The following is a 26,344-nucleotide window of genomic DNA, read 5'->3' as shown; positions in this document are numbered from 1 at the left end:
GCCCTTACAGTATTGTATTTTAAATGCTAACGCTAATACTCACCAACTACGGATCCATCTTTTAACCTCCTTTCTTTACGATACTGTCCATTGTGAGTTTGGTAGAGGAAGTAGCGCTCGTCCTCGTCATCTGTTTGTATGTGGAACTGATCGGGGTCTTGTTGGGGACTGTAGCCGTCTAACGCCGCTAGTGAACTGCAGGCAAATACCTGGAAAGTGGTAATATAAATATTTTACTTTGCCTTTGTTTAAACCACCTATATCAATTTAGTTTCAGAAGAAATTATTATGTTTAACAATCTCTTTTATTTATTTATTGCTTAGATGGGTGGACGAGCTCACAGCCCACCTGGTGTTAAGTGGTTACTGGCGCCCATAGACATCTACAACGTAAATGCGCCACCCATCTTGAAATATAAGTTCTAAGAACTCGGTATAGTTACAACGGCTGCCCTACCCTTCAGACCGAAACGCATTACTGCTTCACGGCAGAAATAGGCAGGGCGGTGGTACGTACCCGCGCGGACTCACAAGAGGTCCTACCACCAGTAAATTAGAGGTTTACATTTACATCTCTAATTAGAGGTTTACAGATTAGATATCGGTAATTAATTATTAAAGATTTAAATAAACAACCTTAGAATAAGCTTTCAGTTCAGCTATTAGAAAAACTCAAATTAATTATTCATATACATCTATAGCATGACCTTGTAAAGGGAAATAATCCTCATGTTTGCTTCTATCTAAGTTTTGAGATCCGTATCTACACATTTTATTTTACAACCACTGCACAAATACTGCTAAGCTATCTTATAAACAGACTTCTCTCTACTAATATGAGCCTAGAATGGTTTTATTTAGAGTTTATTTCATATTATCCGAGTAAAAGTTTGTTTTATCCATTTCATATCAAGTACTATGGATGTGGGTTGAAACCAAGGCCTGTAGTAGTTAATTAGTGATTAGTGAAGTGTCTTGTTCATAATCACAACTTAACCGAGCGTGGGAGTAGTCAGTAGGGATCGTTCGAAACAACAGTTTATTAGTTGTGGTGTCAAGGATTTTACAAATAAACTACAGATTGAACGGACAGTCTCATTGTTTCCAATGATATACGAGAGGTTGAGATGGCCCTTTTATCACTGTTGCTTGCTGATGGACAAGTATAGAAAGAAAAGATGGCGCAGTGATATTGACACTTGCAGACTTCACTGGGAGCAGGCTTAGGGACCCCGGTAACCGTACTCGTAGAACTCGACAAAGAGTTCGACGTGCAACGTAACCCTTGCATTAGCCCAATGAGTTTCTCGCCGGATCTTCTCAGCGGGTCGCGATTCCGATCCGCTAGTAGATTCATTCGCGAAGTAGATGCTCTTGAGCTGATAGGTCTCCTTCGGAGGCGCTCAGGCAGCTGTTAGCAATTCCCACCCCTCTTGACTGAGCCTTTACTCGCCCACTTATCCTGGTGAAACTGGAAAGGCCTTCGGGCCACCAGTAATCCTTCAATCATAAAATAAAACTTGTAGACTTATACTGTACGCCCAAAATACACATCAGAGTGTATCTTTACACGATACACCGGGTGTCTCACTAATTAGAACCACAGACGGGTAATAAGCAAACTAATAAATTGTACTTTAATTAAAGTTTGTAAAGTGTTTGTGACAAAGTGAGTTCTTCATTGATGGGTACTTAAGGTTTAAGTTGGTAAACATGCATTGTTATTATGTGTAGTGCCCATAAAATCGGCTAGGTATATAAGACAATGGTTTCGTAGTAAATTAGAGACGGATTCAACCATTTCTAAAACAATAGATGTTAACTGGACTTTGAAGGTCTTTTGAGACGTAGCAATACATATGTTTGTGTACACGAGTATTTCATGAAACTAAACTAAAACGTAAACTCCCGTAGTACGTTTTCATTTGAGTGTTCAACAATGATTTTATATTTTTAAAGTCGAGTTCGCATTAACATTTTCGACATTTCAAGTACGTAAAATGGAATTCCTAATTAATATTTTAAAGCTACGAGTTGTTATTGCCTTTTTTACATTTATTATTTTATTTTTCCAAATGAAAAAAAAAAATACATTCAGAGGTAATAAAATATTTTATTTAAAAAAAACAATGACTAATATTTTCTATCATGTTGGTTCTGTAGAAAATGGTGAATTTTAATATTACATCCAAACTTCAGTTCGTTTAGGCTCCTGGACTGTCATTTTATTAGGAAATGCTGTTACACACATAATAGACATTAGATTAGCTTTTTATTTGTCATTTGTTTAAGGAAACGTTTTATTAAAATCAATGTTGCCAGCTGTAATAGCATCTACCTACTCATACGATGCTACATAGAATATCAATGTTTTCCACTGATTAAGACCTATGTTGTGAGGGCCGCCACAACCTCGGGTTATACGTGGGTTGATAACTAAAGAACTACGCGGAAATGTCCACATGCAACATTAGACACGTCGCAAAAACTATAACCAAAATCTCATTCGTTCCTACTGATTCACTTACTTCAAGTATTGTTTTTATGTGGAAATGCGATTAGACAGACCGCTTACAAAATAGACAAAGAATTTGCCACACTCAATTCGAATGATTTACATATGAATCGAATTTACTACTTTTATTTTAAGCAATATTAACATCTTTGAAAAATTACATAGTAGAATTATTCCTTAGTGTTTTCTCAGATTTCTACGAATCGAAAATACGAAATCAAATATTATTATAATGTGTTTTTATTTATGACCGTGCTTTTATTTAGTGCGTCGAAAATTTTAGTTCGTGGGTTCATGGTCATGAAGGAATGAAGCTAAAATTAATTTATCAATCATGGGTCCGTGACCACGAAAACTGTAAATAGGCAAAGACAAAACAGTTAAGTATGATTTTCTACTCTGATTGTCCACCATCATTATTTTCTTTGTTTATTATTATCCTTTTATTATTATTGGTAATACTAAAGCTTGCCAATAGTTTTAGTGTTATCAATAGTTGGTGAATGGAGAAGTAAATAATTTTTTGGTTATATCTTCTTTGTACATATGTACAACATATGCAACATTGTACATATGCCTATTGTACACATGTGCTTTTTGACTGTTTGTTTTTTTAAAATGTAAATTGTGTTGGTGTGCAATAAAGTGTATTCTCTCTCTCTCTCTCTCTCTTTCTTTTTATATTTTCCCGTAAAATGCAATCCAAGAAATGATCGCTGATACTTCTTTGTATGATTAAGGGGAAGCTATCCCTGAAATCGATCCTCGGTGGTTTGTTTTTTTCACAAAAGTTTCACGATCCATCTAATGGTGTGTGGTTATCGTCGATCATGGACGTAATCCAGGGGTATAGCCAACCCTTTACAACAAGAATATCATATGAAAACCTGCCAGTATCCTTGTAGGAACACTCCGAGGCTTTTAATCAACTTGATTCAACATTTCCATGGCAATAACACTAACAGAGGAAAACGTTGCTTAGTGATTTCATAAATATAAGATATTCTGTCTCTCGTTCTACCTATAATTGGAAAATTTCTAGATCTAGAAAAAACGTTTATAATATAATAAATTTATAATATTTTCATAAGGAATAAAACTTGCATTTAAAGTAATTAGTCCGAGCTGAGAATTTTACAGCGTTGTCTGAAATTAAGTCATTGTTATGTTCTTGAAAGACGGATACACAAATTATAGCAAATAAGAAATAGTGAAGTCATTAACGCGCAAAAACGGGGCAAAAACGTTTTCCAAATTTGGCTGAATTTTTTATAATACATAATTGCAAAGAATTTAACTTAACTAAATTACACAATGGTTCCAAAACAATAGTAACGTGGACTTCATCATCCGCACTAATGAGATCATAGATCATATGTATGCACATATTCATAAAAGTTACGTGCACAAAATACTGAATCTGAATATAAGCATAATGTATTTAAAATTGTAACTGTTAAGTTTTTTTTTATTGCTTAGGTGAGTGGACGAGCTCACAGCCCACCTGGTGTTAAGTGGTAACTGGAGCCCATAGACATTCACAACGTAAATGCGCCACCCACCTAAAGTAGTAGACTGAAGGAATACAGAAAACTTATACTAAGTATTTAACACTTCTAAAATCTTCGTTTCTTTTGGAAGTTTTAAGTTAACAAAGATAAAATAAATTTAGTTACCTACGATTAAAGTGGTTTTTATACTATAACTAATCTTACGGTAAAGTGCAACACATGATTACTCCGACGAATAAATAGAATTTTTCTCCTATCTATGCTGATAGCCTTGAGAGGCTATTTCAGCCTCGCCCTAACGTGTGTAGGTGAGCTCACGGGGCTCAAACCGGAGTGTTGCTAACAACGACCCTAGCAAGAGCAGTGCTTCGCAGAATCTACCACCGGATCGGAAACGCGACCCACTGAGAAGATCCGGCGAGAAACTCAGTGGGCTGTGTCTATAGGTTAATTCGCTCCTCGAGGCCTTCGTCGCAAGCGACAGGTTCGACGGTGACCATTGCTTGTGGTGCCTAAAAGCACCGTTAATGGATCAGGAGGATCCGTAATCACTGGTACACATTGGTGCGGTTTGCAACATACTGCTAATAATTAATATAAGAACTGGGGAGCTTAGATGTCAGTAATTAAGTAGAAAGTATTATTAGTATTATTAAGGAATTAAGTATTCGGTGAAGATACTGCTACTACGGGCAGGTAACAATGAAGTATGTAGTTAAGTTGTAAGAATCATTCGTCACCGTAATCTAAATTGTGTTTTTTTTTATTAAGAGTTGTACAGACCTTTTTTTTTATTGCTTAGATGGGTGGACCTGGTGTTAAGTGGTTACAGGAGCCCATAGACATCCACAACGTAAATGCGCCACCCACCTTGAGATATAAGTTCTAAGCTCTCAAGTATAGTTACAACGGCTGCCCCACCATTCAAACCGAAATGCATTACTGCTTCACGGCAGAAATAGTCAGGGTGGTGGTACCTACCCGCGCGGACTCACAAGAGGTCCTACCACCAGTAATTACGCAAATTACAATTTTGCGGGTTTGATTTTTATTACACGATGTTATTCCTTCACCGTGGAAGTCAATCGTGAACATTTGTTGTGTACGTATTTCATTATTTTTATTCAGTTTAACTTAAAGACTGATCTAGGTACAATAGTAATAATTTTTAACATTTTGTTTTACAATTTTCAAGCTGCTACTAGCTAAATAAATATAAATAAACCGAATAAAGCGAATAACACATGTATCCAGTTTTGTTATTTGCATTGACGGTCTGCTTCCTCTTAAGTAATAAGGTTTGCTCCCAAGAAGATTTATGCATACAGTTGTTTACTTAATACAATTAATATATTCAAATTATATTGTGATCGTAAGAATGCAGTGATACATGCTTTAAATTACTTGCTGTAAATAATATTATGCAAGTAGAATTCCATGGAATTCATTAGCTTAGTAATTTGTTGGAATTCTTCCATTTATCTAATTGAGGATCGTGTGAGATATCGTGTATGTATATCGTAATTTGTCACTGTTATTTTTATAATTAATTATTTAATATTATTATTATATCTAAAATGAGTGTTAGAAAAACTTTGCCATGTTACAAAGCAATTATGTGACAAAATACAAATTATGTGACTCTTAATTTTAAAATGAGATAAAACAAGATTGGTATCAGGCATTAGTAAAATAGATGATATTATTCATATTAAATATAATTATGAAATATCTTACAGTGATATATGTTAATTCATTTTGGAACACTTAAATCGTATATTTTTTTCCATAATAATATGATGATTTTTTACTCCTTATGAACAAACTAATATCTGTGGTAATACCAAAAATAAAAGAGTTCAATGATGTACCGGAAACATCAGCATTGTTTCCCGTATATATTTTACGAGGTGACCATAAAATTGTATTTTAGTCATGATCTGTGATTCACTGTTTACAACGAAGCCATTGGATAGCCATAAATGGTACTGAATAATCGTAAGACTAAAACTGCGGTTTGAGTATCTCACTATATTTGTCCTCGGTCTTTTACAGGATTAAAAAAGAAACAATTTATGGTCATAGATTACTGAGATAACATTTTCAGAGTCAGATTAACGTTTTGGTTTTTGTTGCAAGGTTATTCAGTTTTATATCCTAAATTTTTTACTCGCATACTTTTAATTACGGAGTCATTTTAATTTGATCACACGACAAAACAAAAAATAGCAACAGATGAGAAACAATTAAGTCTTCCGCGTTCGGTTTTTGTTGGATATTTTTTTAAATAATATTAATCCACATGGATGTATAATTTAAATTTAAATTTCATTCTATGTAGTAGTTGCGGTTGTGACAGAGCTGTCGAGATATGAGATCACTAACTCAGGTAGTTAGTTACGCGTGGGCGCCAAGCCATGAGCAATTGCGAATACCAAGTCTGTACGTAGGTACTGACTATTCTCAATTTCCTTGTCCAAGAATTCCTTAGCAAGAAGACGTGGGTGTGAGGGTGCTGCCCACAAGGCTATAGGCTTTTATGGTACCTAATACATTAGATTTGAGATAAGTCTATATAAAATACTAATATTACGATAATTTACTTTCCATATAAGTTTCTCAATTTAAATGACAAAAAAATTTTAGATGTATTTGTTTAATGGACATTAACTGCTTTATCCAACCTGTTTTGAGAGATATTAACATATTATGTTGTTTTGTACATATCCTGCTACCCGACCATTTAACAATTGAAAATCTACTAAACAATGGAATAATTAAAGTATATTAATTTATCGTGGGCAACTGTTAAAATAGAATATCTTAGTTTGTACCCACTAACGTGGATATAGCGGTACACATATTTGAAGAAAACACTTAGCGAACTTTTAATTTGGTCATTAGTAGACAATGCAAGGTACAAGGAAATAAGTATTCACACTTGAAAGAAAGTTAAAAGCTCATTAGAGACAAACATTAGACTCGTGTGATGCACAATGTCGCGACTTACAGTCGCCGACTGACATTCGCATTCCTAACGCCGTAACCATAATAAGGGCCATAGGCAGTATGAGCTCTAGGGTGTTTTATTATTATAATTTTTTGCCTTTGTAAGCAGACGAATATACGGTCCACCTGTTGGTAAGTGGTTACCTTTGCTCATGTACGTCAACAATGCCAGGGGCAGAGCCAAGTCGCTGCGGCTCTGTCTCTAAATCTCCAAAATTAGTCTCTAATAAATTTCAAAATCCAATACACTGTTATTTTAAAACAGAATGCAGGCAAAGAATCTACGATCGAAATCGACTATACAACCTCGTATTCATCGTTGTAGCCAAAACGGCCAAAACCGTATTCAAATTTTGTATTTCTGTTAATTCATCCTTAAAAGAGATTACTTTTAAATTTTTATAGCCCATAATTACGCGGTCGATGGTCTTTTAAAGGCCATTATGATATAGCTTTTAAAATAGAGACGTGTAATATAAATTGAACATATTTTATCATGTTTATCCATCACATTGATTTTAATGTATGATTATGTTTCAGTTCGTGAGACAAACTAGATTTCAACGCAATATTTCAAATTGTTCACAACAATTGTTGAGCTGTTGTCTTATTTGTTTAAATATTTTATTTAACTCGAGTCATTTTATTTCATTTTGTGCTAACGAACAACGCTATAAAGAAAGGATAAAGGTGAAAGATTAAATTAATAGAAATTCTAACTACGGCCCTGGTTTTGCTATAACTGTACTTGTTGCAACGCTATTGTGCAGCTTTTGACGATTAGTTAAAAGCAGCTTGTATCCATTGTACATGTTTGTGATTATATCTCTCGTCACCGTCGTAGTAATGAAGTGTTCAGATTAGTAAAGCAGAAATCTTTATTCAAATTTAATGTATGTAGCAAGATTAAAGAAGTATTTTAAAATAAGCCACTTAAAGTTGACGTCATTCAGTTCTTGTCGAAACGTTTTCAGTATGTTTTAGGATTGCATATTTTGAATGCAAATAAATTTTTCTTGTAAAATTTTTGCCAAATTGAAAATAATACTAAGGGATATAATATTGTACGTCTTTCGTTTTTTTCTTCCTACCTACTCGTTGGTAGCCTAAGGGGATATCCCGACTACGCGGGGATCGGTATGTGAGCTAACGGGCTCAACCTGAGAGAACTTGCTAACACTAGCCCTAGCAAGAGAGCTTCTCCAGAATCTACTACCGGTTCTGAATCGCGACCCAGAAGAGCTGGCGAGAAATTCAGTAGGTTGTGTCTGTGGGGTCTTTGGACTTATTTATTATTCGTATTTTAATTTTAAATATCAAGTTCACACAAGGCGACAAATATTCCACTAAAAAGGGGTCTATATGAGTTCAATCTTAGTCATGACCAGAATTAGTTCTAAATAAAACGTATGCACCATTATTAGTTTGAGGTTAACGTTCGTATCCACTCGTCTTATCGGTTGTTCCGCGAAGTTCCGCATAAACAATGAAAGTGATGCTTAAACGCCACAATGCACGAAGTTTCTCACGAGACGAAAGCGCTGACGTAATCAGCGTGTGACAGCACGGCGGACATAAACCTTCACTGTACAATTGGACCTGTCATTTCGAAGAGCCTAATTAAATAATGCGTATGTAGAATCGGATGGTTTGGTTTTTATTTTTTGAAGCACCTTAAATAATTATCGAAGGCCTAAACCATAAATTCATTGAATTTCACAAGAGTAACGTAATCTTTTTTTTATTGCCCTTGTAGGCAGACGAGCATACGGCCCACCTGATGGTGAGTAGTAACCGTAGCCCATGGACTTCAGCAATCCCAGGGGCCAAGCCGCTGCCTAAACTAAGCTAGATTTCATTGAAAATATTGGAATAATGCTTATAGTCCTTGAAGTATACCTTAATGCTGTTTTCATTCTATTTATATTGCATCTACAATTTACGAAGGAGTTTTATCTCCAAGATTGCACGAAGACATACCTACTGCTTTTAATTTTATTCTCTGAATGTGATTAAGTTTCAACTCCATCCATTTTTCAGAATGTTGATTTAGTGACTTTTCAGAAATTTTGTAAATTACGCATCCCTTTTCTTTTTGGTGACGTCACTGTTTCATAAAACTGGACCCAATGCCGATATTTTTATAGTTCTAAGTAAGATATTGTATAGACCTAGATTGGGAAATTAATTAAATTGTTTCGTGATTCGTTTCCTTAAATAGAGCTTATTAATGTTTATGAAGTTTAAGAGTAGATATAGATTAATTGTTACTTCCGACTGGGGGTCTAAGTTTCAATTCGAGGCATTTTCTTCGCGGCTGAAATAGGTGGCATGTTACTTGCCTGTATGAGCAATAAAAGTCTTACCGCAGTACCAGGTAATTACTTAACTATCATTATAAGTGAGTTTTGCTTTTTAGCACATCATTTTATGCTTCACCGAGGAAATTAATCGTGATCATAAGTGCTCTAGGATTGGAATTTGTGCATACCGAGCGTTTTATCTATTAGGCTAAAGTTATATCTATTTGTATTCTTCAAATTGTCTATTAATTTATTGTGGTAGTTGATAACATCACATCGTTTCTGGATTTCTTACGAACTTAAACGACGCAGGCAATAAAATAGAAAGTACACTTTGTTTGGTAAAATTCACTAAATTTCATGGTATGGTGGGAAAGACGAAGAGTCAAATCCCATGTAGGTATCTCATGGTTTGAATAAGCTTTGTGTTTAATAACAATAACATAATAATATAACATGCTAATAGTTAAATAACATTATACGTAATATAGTGTTATGAAATGGCTGGTCAATTAAAATTAAATAAATAAATATTTCTTCATAGTCTTAAATCAGAAAAAGTAGTTGACTGTAACAAGATGATGAAAAAAAAGTTTCTGGTTCATAAATTAGTCAGTTGGGCAGTAAAGGGCCTTTTGTATGTCGCATTGACGGATAGATTTGGGTTAAACGTCCGTATGACATTCACTCAATCAAGTGAAGTGGTTTTTGTGCTTGTACTCTACTCCATCCCAATTTGCTAATTTACGGCTACTTGAAGCAAGGTTCATTAATCAAAAAATCTACTAGTTTTTATGTTATCTCACAAATAAATAGGTTGGTCCGAGTCTGGGCAGTTGCGGAATTAAGTTTCACTATTTTTTTTTCTTATGTTGTAATTAGTGTGAATTCGTTCGTTAAATATTTTAAGGCCGAGAATAATGCAATGATATTATAACTGAAGTTTTTATTTTCATTTCGGAGACATCAAGTCTGAATGTGTTCGATATGGAACTGGTAATATTTAACCACATTATAGAATGTAAGAACGTTTTTGTTTTGACGGTCAGTACACATGTCGCTAAATGAATTGACATGTTCGTTCGGAAGCTATACATTAGCATGTATTGCAACTGTCGTTATACAACCAGCCTGTTGCGCAACTAACTGAGACACTTTGGCATGTGTCCAAAGAGCACGCTTTCTAATTCAGAGATGTCCCGATGGGCAAAACTCGGAAAATTTTTCGAAAAAATAATAATCGGAAAGCAGAGAGCTCATACATCAATCTACTTTATAGTTTGTTCTGGTGTTGCATCACGATAGATTGTATACGAGATTATAACATGAAATTTGCGTTTGAATCAGTGGATCAAGATAAGGCCCTAGATTTTGGATTAACGTGAGCTTCTGTGACCTATGAATAATTATACTCAATAGAGACAACGGGACGTTGACGGAATGCTTACTTTGCAATGATTTCTTCGGAAATTCATGAGATATTTGCGACAGAAGCTTGTGCAGGTTTCCAAATCGGGACACGAGAGGACCACTTGGCAGGACGGTGGCCGCTTTCACCCACGCTATCGGAGGTTGAAATCTTTGATGTTATTGCATTAGTTGGATCGTAATTATGTGACGTCATTCCAAAGCGCATGCTTCTTACTACCTACTTCTATCTTAAATCTAGTATGTAGCAGGAAACAGAGTAACTTAAGTCTAAGATTGAACACTTGGTATTTTGCCCACAGAATGTTACGAAAGGCTGTGTGGTTGCTATAAACGATTTCATTAATGAATAATATATAGCAGAACCTTTAAAATTGCTGCGTAAAATTGCGGATACACGTAATGTAAATTGTTTTGCAATATAATTTAAAATTTCCTGGTTTTTAGAACGACTATTACATTACTTTAGTTTTATTGACACCGTATATTCCGATACTATTAGGCAATACTTGATCAACTATTAAATGGATTTTGTTTACTTATAAGTTAACAGCACAAACATGGAGCAAACAGGTGACAGTATGGTACCCCAGGGATGGAGCGAGGAGCCGAGGTCGCAAGGGAGGACGAACTAAAAGTTACCTGTGGACCCCTTTGGGTTAGAGTAGCAGCAGACAGAAGGCGGTGGAAAGAGTTGGAGGAGGCCTTTGCCGAAATACACACCGAGATCAGAGACATTCTGTAGTAGAAGTGTAGATTTTATTTTTTATATTTTGTTTTAATTTGTTTTATTGTTTTCAGTTATTTTTTAGTCTACTTAAAATTGTTAGCTTAAAATGTAAAATTTTCGGGAAATAAAGGCATTATTATTATTATAAGGGCACAAAATGTAAAGGCAAAAACTTGTGTTGTAGCATCAAGGAAGCGGGCAATGCCAGGGACTTAGCCAAACTGTAGCCTAATAGATAGGCTAGACTTTTAGGGTTTTTGCCATAGGTACTATTTTATTCAAATTATCGCCAATATATTAAATGCTGCTCTCTGAGCATTATGATAACCATAATATTATTCCAAGCTAATTGTACTGATAAATCTTTTGGTTTGTTAACGCCCTAGTCAATCAAACAAATTTAAAAAGTTGACCCTGATCTGTTAAAGCAATAACTTTATATGCTCAATTTTCCACAGTAGTATTCTTGTAATGACTTGTATACATACTTATATAATTTTAAGTGTTCACTTAAAATTCTTTTTTTTTATTAACAAAAAACAAATCAAAATAATTTAACATAAAAAAAACAAACATAATAAAAAAAAACAAAAACATAAATCAGTTTAAGTGTTCACTTAAAATAATTATTAATAGTTTTCTGAATGGTCAACTATTACCTATTATTAGTACCGAGCAGTAGCCTTCAAAACTAAAAATATATTCAAAACTAATAATATATAACTACCGTACCAATAGCCTTTATAATTATTATTAGCGTTGCTATTTACATTTTCTTACGTTTTTCGGTAGCAAATCGCTGCTACCTTGACTTTATTGCATGTAATACATCTTACACTTAAATTTCACCTTTGCTGATATACGCATTAATTATCAGTTCGAAATGACATTGAATTATTACGGAGTCACGACGGAAGCCTTGCGTTTAGGAATATGAAGTTTCACGTAATATTTTTCACATACGTTGATTGTATTGTTTAAAATGATTCTGATTTATCGCATCACGGTCTGTTTCAACCAGATGGCTGAAATAGATGCAATTGTTTTTTATTGTTCTGAACGTGACTGATTTGTTACAGTGATAGTCTTTTTTTTTTAAAATAAACATGCCTGTTATATGAGTCGCGATTGCAACATTACTCGCCTGTATCAAGTATGTTTTTGTGGGCGGACGATGTTGATAATTTTATTTTGTTGTTACACCGAGAGCGTTTTGTAAGTTTTTTTTATGTAGTATTTCTTCAACTAAAAGTAATATGCTCACGATGCCTATATAAACATACGAACAAACGTCACTTGATTTTCAATGCCAAATAGTTAAAACAATACCGATAATCTCTCAATTGTAAGCACGTTAAAGGAATAAGAACTTTCTAAACACGTGTGGCTTAGAAATTATTTTGAGCTCCATCTAACGTATTACCATATGATTCATATCAAAGTTATCAGTTAAGTGATAAATGTAAAATGATTTGCTCACGACAATGTAATTCGAGATATTAAGTGCAACAAAAACAGAAATAACGTTTTATTAATAAACAGAATTGAACACGCGTATTTGCTGCTTACCCAGTATTTGACAAATGTGGGTGATAATAAATTGCATCTATCGCCTTACCCGCTATCAAACGTGGGTACTTCGGCGGAGACCTTGCTTAAATAATCTATTGTGTGCGATCCTTGGCTAGGCGTTTGCACTCTACTATATAATAATGCAATAGACCAAGGCGAAAACTATTTTCGTGTTCTCATTCAATTATCTGGAAGTTATTCACATGGAAACGTATACCTTGATGTTGGTAGTTATAAAGGATTTTTGTTTCGCAAAAACTGATTTGGTACTGACAAATAGGGTAAGGCGGCTTTTGATGCTTTTAACACGGCTGCCCAAAAAGGATTGTAATATTTTTTGGGCTCACACATACATATGAGAGTTTATTTCTTCTATCATAACTTTTAAATGCCAGAACTAGTTCGAATATATGAGATTTCGTTAGGATGCTCCAAGTGACACTGATTTTTTGTGTATTAAATTTATCAATCGTATTTTTTTAGTTTACTATATAGTATTTTACAAATATTATTGCTGATGTGTAATCGAACGATATAAAGACATGTGGTTTTCACACTTCGTTTGTTGGTGCTTTTAATTGGCTGTAAAACAGATTCAACAATCGCCTCGTCGGTCGAGTGGCTAGTGACCTTGATTGCAATACCATGGGGTCCTAGAATCGGAGGTCAGTAATCTTTCTGAAAGAGATTTGGTATTCGCGGCTCGGTGTGTTTGTGTTTAAGGTCGTTGAATGTGTAGCGATTAAAAAAGTGGATTTTATCGGGTTTCAATTAGTCGTTGAGGCTTAAAGTCTGGCTTGTCTTTTGTAAATCCTCAAAGAGAATTAACCCTTTATTAATTTGTTTTCTTAGTATTTAAATCGATTCAACAATACAAGCGATGACTTAATTGAATCGATCCGCTTATGTTCACATAACACATAGCCAGAGGCAACGTAATTAATATTCATTCTTATTCAAATAGCGTGATGATACCCAATTACAAATTTGTTGTCTCGCCAAGATGTCGCATGCTACACGAAAGCGATACCCAGCAATAATTTACATTGAAGTCATTGCTTGGATTCATGAGTAATGAGCATTTCATGTCCTAATAATTACAGTCATTGATTTTAAATTGTTAAAAAACTATTGTGTTTATTTAATTCAATATTTAAATGTAGTCAGTGTCATTTCGTTTTTGTCAGATATTTTTAAGCTTGATTGATTATTGGAATGGCCGCGTTTCCACTTAATTCTGCTCTTCATTTAAAAGTTTGTTTGACAGTAAATTAGGCTAATTTGTTTATCATAAAAAATTCGTCCTCACATCTGAATCATCCGATTTGATGCTCAAATATCCAAAATACAACGCATATTTGTAAATAAAATCTTTAATTATCTTCTAACATATACCTACTGTAATCTAAATGGTAACTTATTTCTGTTTAGTATGTTTTAATGTCCCAAGCCAAGACCATATTTCATATGACATTATATTTTAGTATTTAAATTAAAGATATGCTCAGATTGTGTTTGCAATGAATGAATCGTACTACAAGTAGTGCGGTCGACCTTGTCAGCATTCTTTCTGAGCACCTAGTTTTTTCATTATTACCACTTGGATGCTGTTACATAGTTACGCAATGAAATAGCCCACACAAATTAGCATTGCAAACCTGAGTTTACCATGTTAATTTATTAAGGCAAAAATTGTTATTTTTCCCACTGTAAGTAAGTACGCAGTTGATCACTGTATTGGTAATGATAAAATATAAAATATGATAATGATAAAATATATGATAATAATAAAATATATGATCAGATTTATTTGTATTATAATCGTGTTCATTACAGTACTGAACAAGTCTCTTTTCAATACCGCAACCTTTCTCTAACTTCTTGGTGCCAGTTTGTCATTTCGGCTTTCTTATTCTAAAACCTATTTATTTTACTAAATATTTATTTTTTGCGCTAGATGAGCAACTCATAAAATTTAGGAATTTTTTTCAGGATTTGAATACCATAATCGTCGCATCTCTCAATCAATACACCGGGTGTCTTACAAATTAGATCACGGACAGTTCTACAATGTATATGCCGACCAGCATTTTAAATAAGTTAAAGATTCTCAGGCGTCGAAGTAAGAAAACATAACCGTTACTTCGTGCAAAGTTATGCCGCTAACGATTGTGACTTGTAAATTTGTATCTTCACGACCTAGACCGACATGCGACAGCAGCTGTAGTCATCGCTTTCAATTCATATAAGAACGTCAACTCTATTTCAAGTGCAAATTTAATATGAAACAAGTAACAACACTAGTGGTACCCCGGTAATCGAAATTCGATTATAATTAATTGAAATTACAAGTTTGTACACTATTATGATTCTATTGTCAAAGATTAATAACTATTATACTTCTATAATCACAGGTTTTACCAAGACTACACTTTAGACAATTATTAATAAAGACAAACAATATTTATAGCATTCTTAATTTGACCACAGACTGTGAGCATTAAGAAAAGTTTGACAATAAGCAAATAGTATGCATGCGTGTATGTATCAAATACATGATGTGTGTAATTCTTTTTTATTTATTTATTTTTTGTATCTTTTATGCATAATTTAAAAAAAATATTAGCATTCTGCACTCCTTCTCTATTTTCTCTATAAGCGAGGAAAAATTTCATACTCCTCCGTCCGCGCAATTTTCGTAAAAAGAGATACAAAGTTTTTGCTTCACGTATTAATATATAGATAAGTTATTAATGTTATTATACACATTTACTAATAACATGTAGTCATACGTAAGCGTTACTTCATCTGTATTATGTATTTCCGTGGTACGCTCATTTGATGTTTCGTATTCAGTTTAACATAATGTTTTGTAATTTAGTTTCTAATTAAAACTGCTAGATATTTAAAGTTATTTTTAAGTAATGCTATTTTTCTTGACTATGCGAAATTTAGTTTTAGTGTGTTTTCGATTCAGTGGATGTGAGTTAATTAACGTCAAACAAAGGCGAATGAGTACTATAAAAGGCGACTTCCACAATTAAATTGAGTTAACATTTTGGAATATTCATTTGATGACGTTAGCGTTCATTATGTTATTCTCGGACCGGCCCAAAATGATGTGGCTAACTCGTAACGACCTATTATTAAAGTTTCTTCAAAAAAAGTAGTGGCCATGAGAAAACTCAACTTTTTATTGTAACTGACGTTTCACTTAATTCAGTTGTTTTTGTACTAAGATTTTATTACCATGAATAATATGATTTCTGAAGGCAGCGTTGCGTTGGTAAGAAACGACAGTGCTTATTATGTTAGGTTAATAGCCGACGAATAGAAACAATAAATGTATGCACGTCTTATGTAGTGCAAGCGGTCTATAATATAATTAATTGCAGGAATGAAAAATCATTTATTTTAATTAAGTTTGGTCATATTATAAATTATGTGAATATTAATGTTAATATTAGTTCCCGTTTCAATAAGACCCAAATCCTGAGAAAAATCTGTTCTTAGACTTTGAATATATTTTTATTCCGATTTTAGAATTTTTTTATTACTGTCATACAATACATTAGCATTAAAAAACTACTATCTACTGCCGATACAGAACATATTATCTCCAATATAAATGAGTAACTCTCGTTCATACTAACCTGTGTTTAAGCCATATATCGGTTAACGTTGATTATACATACAAATGATGTATACTATCGTAACTGAATTCATAATTCATTTCGCTACAAACTCGCGTGTTCACAATTTGCAGTACGATTTATGAAAAATTTAACTTGTACAAATTTTGTCTTAACTTAATAAACATTTTTTATTGTGTACTTACAATCCGTACCATCTACACATCTTGTAAACTAATTCGTTTTTGTTTATTGTTTGCGATGAGACAACTTAATCTGTTCTGATAAGGCGTTATTTTTAATTGACTATCAAGGTTAGGTTTGGTAGGCAGATGACCACCCGGCCCACGTGATGGTGAGTGGTTCATGCGCATCAGCATGTCCAGAGTAATAGCCCACCGCTGAAGATACTTCGATTTAATAAAAAAAACACATCACAGCACGAAATAGCTTGGGAGTAAAGTTTATACCAAAGCGGGATAAGTCTAAATAAGGATAGCTAGTCTAAATAAGGATAGGATAGGAAGGATCAGCATAAATATTGTTTGAAAATGAACTGTCAGTGAATAAATTGTTTCCGGCTAATAGGGGTAAAGTGTGCCCCGGTAGCGGGTGGTGTGATAGTGAAAAGCAAAAGACGGAATCTTCTCAAAAATATCCTCCGAAAACCCTCCCATAGAATAAACGATATGAAACACACAGAAAACACTATAGACTCCCAAAAATCTCCTATTATCCATGAAATGCAAACTATAGACAATCCAATTGACCCTCTTCTGTGGGTAGTCAAATGGAACTAGCTGGTACTAAGCCGTCACGGCCCAGAGATGTGAGTAAGATTCCACGGGAAGTGCTCGCTTTGTAAAGCCATAACTCAAAATGTATATTTGTAAGTATTTATTTCGTGTATCACTGGTAATCCCAGTCTTGTCCGCATTAAGAAACACACCACATAGTAAAAGTTTCTGGGTTTAATTGAGCAATGATTGCATCGTTGTCTTGTGAGTGGTATCAGTGAAAGGTACTATAAAATAAACAGAAAAGGAAGCTAGCAATTTTATGAGTCTTTATTTGACAGTTTATTATAAGGTAAAAGGGCTTTGTATTCATTGTTTTTGCCCATGTGAAAGGAATTACATATACATTTTTCAAATATCTTTGAATATGTAATATTTGACATTAAGTTTCCGGTGTAAGTAGGTACTGTGAAGTATTTCGAATACTAGGTATTATATTTACTTCCTTCAATACTCGTAAATATACCTTGTTTATATTACCGCTACTTTACGAAACACCAATGATCATAATAATGCAGCCAAAATCAAGTATATTTTGAAACCTTATTAATTTATGAAGTTTTGCAATGTGGCCATAAAATATATTATTATGTATGTACCATGAATGTGTAGGTTTATGGTGAGTCACGATCGAATTACAAAAAAAAAAAACTACAACCGTGGAAATATTTGTAACAGCGACCTCATGTCTCAATCGTTACTCAATCGTGGTATTAACGAGGTCATTAATTCGTCTGAGGAGCACCTGTTAATGTCAATGAAGTTTCTGCTGGAAAGTGAATGATATCCGGTGTTTTAGTTTAATGTGGGCTTCGAAGTATGTAGGTCAACGGATACCAAAGATACGATTTATGTAAACTTTGTGGGTGTGTTCTAATAGACAACACGAGAGTTCCCAGAACAGGTACGGTCGCGGTGCGCGCTTGTAAAAAATATTCGGTTTAGGGCTGTCAAAAACCAAAGTAGTAGTAGTAGGTAAGTTTATTTGATCTAATTTTTGCTACTCATTATTTGTTAGGTAAGCCCACTTGCGGACAACAAGAGACTCTCTAGTCTACCGTAAATACTGCTTACTACTTACTGAAATACTGATAAATACTACTACCGGATTGAGTTCAGGTCAGAGTCTCAGTTGTGATTGTAATATCACAATAACATAGTTGTTTTAAGATTGGAGATTTAGGGTTTAAGGCAGGAAATTTAAGTGTTCGGGGGCCGGAGGAGGGCGTTTGTCCAGCTCCGGCCCCTATGAGGAGGCAATCTCTTCCCGGTGATGGTCACGGGGTGACCTAAGGGGGTTGAGGCTGCGCCGTACGCTACCGTCACTCTAGCGCGCTGGCACCAAGAGGAAGGTACGGCGCGTCGGCGGCTGCGGACTGCGATGTGGTCCGCATTTTCCTCGTCGCCGAACATACTGTGGAAGAGCAGCCTGGTCGGCGGTGTATCGCGTTCCGACCCGGCAGGCTGGTTTTGGCCCAGCGGGGTATCCCGGAACACCAGCGGCATCGCCCGGGCGGCCTGGTAGGGCCGCCGTACCGTGGAGACCGACGTCGTTGGTCGTCGATAATCGCCTCGACGACCCGTCTGTCGGGCGTCCTCGGGGTGGCGCCGCGTGTCTGGTGTTGACTGCGGGAACCCCCCTACTCTGACCGGCTTCTGACCCCGGACGGAGATCGGACGTCGGGTGTAAGAGTGCAGGGGAGTCGTTTAGTAGGTGGGCCCTAAAATCCTTGGGCCCGCGATCTGCTCTCAACACCTGCAGATTGTTGAGTCTCACATACCCCGCGCGCCCCCTAGGCGCGGGGACCTCATAGGAGGTTCGGACCCCGGCCCGAAAAAAATAATATGGAAATTTAAATGTTGATAATAACGCGGCAAATGTTTTGCAGACGTGTTAGTTTTATGAGTTTGGGACTGCATATCTATAAACTAACGGCTGACCATCATCATGTGAGATTCACAGCCCCAAAATAGTTGATCCTAGCAAAAGAGCTAGCATAAGGTTGATCATTGCAAATAATTGAACCTTCATAGTTCTTCCTTCATACAGAATCATTACGGAGGAGCATAGCTATTGGAGCGCCATTTGTATCATTTGAAGAAGTCCGAAAGTAGATAATTTAGCGATATACTACCTCACAAAAACTCCTATGGCAATATAATAAAAATAAAAATGTTTCTGTTTGACTTGTTTCTGATTATTTATACATATAAATTTTATTTAAATACAAAGAACAGATTTTTTAATTAAATGTAATAGATATAATATATTAAATGTTACATGACAGCCCTACTTTACCTTTAGTGCATTACGTAATGGACAGTCCGTTCGATAACTTGCTCCACATTCGTTCTTTGTCTCATTGCGGACCACTTGCGCTAAGTGTTGCTCTGCTCACTGCTCAGACAAGCTCGTTTATTGGACACGACTATTTCGTATCAATTCCTTAGGAGTTTTTACGCTTATGTAACTGACGATTACTTTCAATTTAATGTGTTCAATGATCTTAAATGGCGTTCGGTTTGTTTTTGTTTGGCGATTTTTGTTTGCTTGTCAGTAATGTGTGGATTACTTACGGCATTCCATTAATGTTTTTTGTTTTTTGGTTTTTCTGGAAAACCTCCTTAAACCTTGGTATAATCGACCATGGATTTAGAGTCTATTAAAGTCTATTATGTAATCTCAATACAATCTTGTAAACAAACCTGTTGATTTCCCTTGTAATAGATAAAAAAAACAAAAAACAAAATACGTGTAATACACGGTAAATAATCGCTGGTCATAAAACGATCTTTTAACGCGTGACGCTATTTAGTAGCATCGCTCAAAATACCTGATTCTGGTATGGCATAATAACAACATTATTATAAAATAATCTAACGTTGCCGCACCTTAACTACCGCCGGCATATTAGGAGAAATTATAAAAGAACCATTAATTATTTTTCATTAATGCTGTCTCCGCTCAAGTTAATAATTGCGTCATGACGTATTTTTACAACATGACATTATTGATCAATTCTGTGTAGCGAAATGAACCGGGTCATGTAGGTTTGATGACTTCGTAGGCTTCGTCCGGATGTTAATTTTTGGGTAGAATTATAAGGAAAAGTAGGCAGGAAGAGTCTAGTTTGAAGACGTCGTGGTAATACGCAAAAAATATCTTTTTTTTCTAATTTGATTTCTATAATTATAAAAGCCTTAGAAACTATACAGATATTCTGTAAATAAATAAAAAAAACTATCACATAAGATAAGAATACCACATTATAAATAAACCTATTATAGCGTCATTTTGTTTTCAATTCCTTGAAAATACTCATGACGATGTTAAAGACGTGTAATTAAAAAATATGTTAGTACCTATGAAGTAATAGTAAATACCTATGAAGTTGCCATTTTAAAATATTGGCATTTTAAATTGTAATTTATGTATGGCTGGGAATAAATTCTAAACTCAAATGGAAAAATGGAAAATGGAAATCGAAATTCATTTAGAAATTCAGTCTTTTATATATTGATGTATTTTGTTTTCATTATATTTGTATCGTTTTCATCAATACGGATACACTAAACATACTCGTACTATGGAGTAACAATGGAATACGAATTTCGTAGCGGTAGCGATGCCGGCTCATAAGATTAATGAAGTATACGGAGTGAACACTACAAACGAGCCCATAGCTCGTTATTGGTTTGAATGCTTCTGAAATGGAAATTTTAAATTAAATAAAGAACCACGTGGTCGCCCTACAATTATAGTCAACAATAACGAATCAAAGGCGATAGTGGAAGTTGACGATACGCAATCTACCGCTGAGTTAGCATCATCTTTCAACGTTAGCATCAAAACAATATTGGTCCATTTGCTTCAAATTGACAAGGTAAGACTTGCTAGTGGGTGTCACACGAATTAAACGATCGCCGGTGCGACGAACGCGTATGGTAATGCTTCGTGTTCTTTATTAGACACAGAAACGAAGGGATTTTGCATCGCATTGTCGCTTGCGATAAAATTGGATCAGAAATTTTGATAATTGTAATAATTCAGCATGTTAGGCAGACCTTGGTTTAGTACATAGGCAATGCCCCAAACGAAAGTTTACCCCTAAAGACTCATGGTCATTGTTTGCTGATCTAGTGCTGCTATAATTCATAGCAGCTTGTTAGTACTTGCACTAGCGTTACTGTGACTGTGTGCTGCGAGGAGCTGGACACAAGACCAAGATGATCTAGAAGCTTTTCAAGCTGGATTAAGATGATCTAGAAGCTTTTATTTTCTACTTTTTAAGCTACTGCATAGCTTCTATCGCGGGCCTTGAGCGCGGCGACTGAATCAAGAAATTCCGTAACGAGAATAGCCTGACACCCCCACTACGCCTACTATGTAGCTCGCGTTCAACACATTCACACGTTGCGCTGGTGTAGTGTTTGTGAATAAGCGCGCGGCGTGACGTCGCACTGCATGAGCATCATGAAAAGTCTGCCCATCTCTCTCTCACGCGGTCTAGCTTATGAGTGTGAAGGGGACAGTTAATGTTTTGCTTTTGTTAATGCTTATAAATATAGCGTGGTCTTATTTTTATTATTGTTTTAATATTAAATTATTATTGTCTAATTGTAATTGCATAAGTTGATAAAAAATGCTTTGCAATAGCTTTAACGCGGCAGTCCCCGAGTGCCACACGTCTTTTTTTATTTTCATTTATTGCTTAGACGGGTGACAAGCTCACGCCTCATAGACATCAACAACGTAAATGCCGCTACGGAATTAGAACGAACTATTGCTTCGCGGTTCTTGAACAGCTGATGGTGACAGGAAAGGTATATGGCAAACGTCCCAGAGGACGCAGTCCTACGAGATGGTCGGACCAAATACGATCTTTTCTGGACATCAACTTCCACAATGCCCTTCACAAAGCTAAGGATCGTAGAAGATGGAGGGAAATCGTACGGGAGAAACTGAGGCAGCGGGGGAGTCACGACCCTCAGTCATGAGGAAAACGACGCGAGGAGGGGATTGCTTCGCGGCAAACAAGACGTTCTACCACCGCATAAATATTCTAACACGCTAAATTACATATCGTTAATTTAACATTACATTACATTTACATTAATACATTCATTTCAATATTTTTTGTTATTACAAGTTGTAATATTTTAAGCTCACATATTGTCACTTTTAAGCGATCCATCAATTTCAGTTAAATTTTTGTCTAGTAATTTTCTATTTCTGTGTATTTGAAGTACAGCTGTTGTATTCTTTGTACGAGGAGCTATTTCTGAAGTAAAACTTTTGTATTCTTTGTATGAGGAGCACTGTTGTTTGGGATTCAGGTTTTATCACCTAGTTCAAGCACAGATGCAAATTATGATTGTTTTTCTACTCTATGTTAACAATAATAAATAAATAAAAACAAATTTAATCAGTCAAAACATTTCAATCCGTTATGTACACAACGCAAATCAGCATAATATGTACGTTTCACAATTATTATGAAATCTGATTTATTACTTCCCGTAATCAATCTGAGTTCAATTATCTTTCAATCAACTCAACTTGTTTTAAGTATATTTATACTATCAGTATTTTTATTTGTAACAACCAAATAGTCTAGAGTAGTTTGTTAAACGCGCTCAATCTCTAATTGGAGTTAAGTGGCTATCGGGCACTCCAGCTTAATGACGTCATCAATCATGAGAAAAATTGACAGTTTTATATTTTTTGGATTAGAGAGTTTTACGGAAAATATTCTACCCATGCGATACCCATTTAATAAACTTGAATCGTCCTTGACCACGAAAGCTGTGTAGTATTCGAAAAGTCTGAAAGAATGTAATGTCGATCGGAAAATGCGAGATTATACTGTGGGAATCTTTTTAATTGTATTTACAATGGCTAAAAACCGATGCAATTTCTACATTTTATAAATTGTTAATGTTTTCAAGCGTTTTTTAGTGACACCAATCTCATTAGTTATTCCATTGTTTGCAGCTACCGTTTCAATTATCGACTTCCGAGTTTGGTGAGCAATCTCTGGGAAATGCACTTGTTATGCTATTGTGATTGTGATATTAAGCAAATTAATTCTATTGAAATTACCAATAAATCTTATTTACTCATATTACTTAGCAATAATTGTATTTGGTTAAGACTAGTATGATGTTTAAACTTTAAATGTTGTATGTAAGTATTTTATCACCTTTTATTTAAAATTTTCCTTCTCAAGACTTTGAGATAAACAAAAACGTGCATTCCTCTGTTCATATCATGTAGTAAGAAAATTTTAAAATATTGTGCAACTAAAAACGCGTTTGTTCTTTATTGGTATGTTGCATTTTGCATATAAACCAGATTGGGAACGAATTACGGTGTTTTTTTAATTTTTTTCAAGTGCTTAATAATCTAAAGTTATAGTTTTTTTTCTCTAACTTTTCTAACTCACAATATTTTACTCTTAGCTTTAGCTAGTGGTTTTCAAATAGTGATTGCTCCATTAACTTTGATAGAATTGGAATAGGTCTCCGGTACATTTTACCCAATGTCAGGGAACATTAAAACCGGAATCTCTTTCCTCATTTCTCACCACTAACCAAAGGGCTCCATCATTGAATTAATTTCTTCAAACTTACGAAAACGCTCCGAAATTTTAGTTTTGTCGGTACTTATATTACCCTCCAGAAACGTTATGCATAGTATTGGGCTGATAAAATCAACTAATAGCTAGGTAACAGCAAGTCAAGCTTCCGCTCCGCAAGTTCGGCAATTACTCATGAATTTTAAGTATCACTTATTTTGTAAATCATTATAGATGGGTAAATTCGACATCTCTTGATTGAATATAATTATACATGTCGTCCAGCTTTTGTGTACTATGTAATTGGTTTTAGATGACCGACTGATTAATCACGTGGCCTTTGGTCTTAATATTATTTGAAGTTGACAGAACTGGTTCCGTATAGGTCACTTTGGTTCATAGTTTAGAAATAGCTATGACTGCCTAATACTAGTTTTAGTGCTTGTCGTCTATGTAATATTATGGTAATGTCTAAATTAAATTCTAATAATGAAAAAGGTCTACCTACTATTCTACACGAACCTTTTAAACAAATGAATGACAAACTTTTTTTTTTTTAAATTATTCTATTAAAAAAGAATAAAGAGGTTCAAAAATTGGACGTATTTTTTTTTAGAATGTATTTCTGATTCCGTTCTGTGCCGTTACATAACCTACTGACTAAAAAGTCTGAATAAATACAATTCTATTTTCGATGATGGGTAAGATTACACCCCATCAAACCATAATTGAAGTTGAATACTGCATATATTGTATACTCCTGAATTTATGAGAACCTTTTTCAATTAAAACTTCTCAACAATTCAGGAGCATTAAAGATTAATTCGGTCATTATGTAAGCATAAAGACCGAATTAATGTTAAAAAGTTAAAATGTTGATCAATAATTAAAAAACTTGCACGTACAGCCTAGTTTGCTTATTGTCTAACTGAATATATAAAGAGGAGATAAATAATATATGTGAATTGTGAAAAAATAATGTGAAGAAAAAATTATACTCGGATGATTTTCTTCAATGACCAAACAATGGCAGATTTGGATGATTTTTCGTAAAGTTACTTTATAAGCTGAGCGGTATTATCTCCTAAAATAAATATGATAGTGTGTTCGCTAACAAGGAATCTACAAATCGGATCATAGTATATCGGACCAGATATTGACACAAGCAACTCTTTATCCTGGGAAAGGCAGTGTGTGTGTGTTATCATTATTTAATTAGAAATTTAGTGCAGTTGAAACCATCGGGTACGTGTTGTAAGTCCATACGAAAAAAAAATGTTAAGACTTTGTATTGTGTGTATGTTGGGCATACGTGCAATACAAGAAAGACATTAGTTTCGGAGGATTACTTTGTGTACGAAGAGCATAAGCACGCGGAACCCCCCGAGCGCGAATCTTACTCGCACTTGTCTGATATTTTTCTAGTAAAATTATTTATGGTCAGACTGTTTTTTTTTATTGCTTAGATGGGTGGACGAGCTCACAGCCCACCTGATGCTAAGTAGTTACTGGAGCCCATAGACACACAACGTATATACGCCACCCACCTTGAGATATAAGTTCTAAGGTCTCAAGTAAGTTACAACGGCTGCCTTACCCTTCAAACCGAAACGCATCACTGGTTCACAGCAGAAATAGGCAGCGTGGTGGTACCCACTCGCGCGGACTCACAAGAGTTCCTACCACCAGTGAAAATGAACTTCTTAATCAAGTTTCATTACAGGTCAAGTCCTGTTTTGTTTTATAATAGTCAGCGTTTGGTCGTGCATTAAACTGCTTTCACTCTTTAGGAAATGTAGACGTGTACCTTGTATTGTGAAACACGAAAATATCCATAGCGCTCGGAACTAAAGATTCAGTTATGTCACGTGCGCCTTGCGAATACAGTGTCGTGAATTTGAGACTGGACAATAATGAAATAACTTATCGTGAGGCTTGCTCGAATTCTGATATTGTTTTGTAGTTTTTGATGCCTTTATAAAGGCATCGGATACGCTTAGATTTTTCAATAATATTTTTCAATATAGATTGGCTTAGAGAAGTTAACTAATCGAAAATGAATATATACATATAAATATAGTTATCTATATACAGAAGTTTGTAATGCAATCTAAGCTATACAGGGTACCTTAGTAGTTCTAACAACGGTCTAAAAAAGAAATGCTATATTGATAGTACAATATTTACCTAATAAAGAGAGGTCTTAAATAATATCTTATGAAACATTGTTATGAAATTTATGAAATGTTTAGCAAGTTTATATTTTGTA

The 26,344-nt window shown here is 34.8% G+C and overlaps 1 protein-coding gene and 1 long non-coding RNA gene across 3 annotated transcripts in view; one reads left to right on the top strand and one right to left on the bottom strand.

Annotated features, from left to right (window-relative positions):
• Positions 1 to 26,344, bottom strand: part of LOC101738360 (uncharacterized) — a 41,697-nt gene that overhangs the window by 4,129 nt on the left and 11,224 nt on the right. For both annotated transcript variants that reach the window (XM_038019105.2, XM_062674960.1), the window contains exon 3: positions 44 to 209. In XM_038019105.2, coding sequence (XP_037875033.1) covers positions 44 to 209 — 166 coding nt within the window. The remainder of the gene's footprint in view (positions 1 to 43; positions 210 to 26,344) is intronic.
• On the top strand, positions 13,128 to 16,534 carry LOC134200987 (uncharacterized). Its single transcript, XR_009976126.1, has 2 exons — positions 13,128 to 13,349; positions 15,061 to 16,534. It is a non-coding gene; the product is annotated as an uncharacterized LOC134200987 (long non-coding RNA).

Source organism: Bombyx mori, chromosome 22 (genome assembly GCF_030269925.1).
Source record: "Bombyx mori chromosome 22, ASM3026992v2".
Classification (NCBI taxonomy): domain Eukaryota; kingdom Metazoa; phylum Arthropoda; class Insecta; order Lepidoptera; family Bombycidae; genus Bombyx; species Bombyx mori.
Note: the sequence above shows the minus strand (reverse complement) of the source record. Positions and strands in the feature narration are given on the sequence as shown.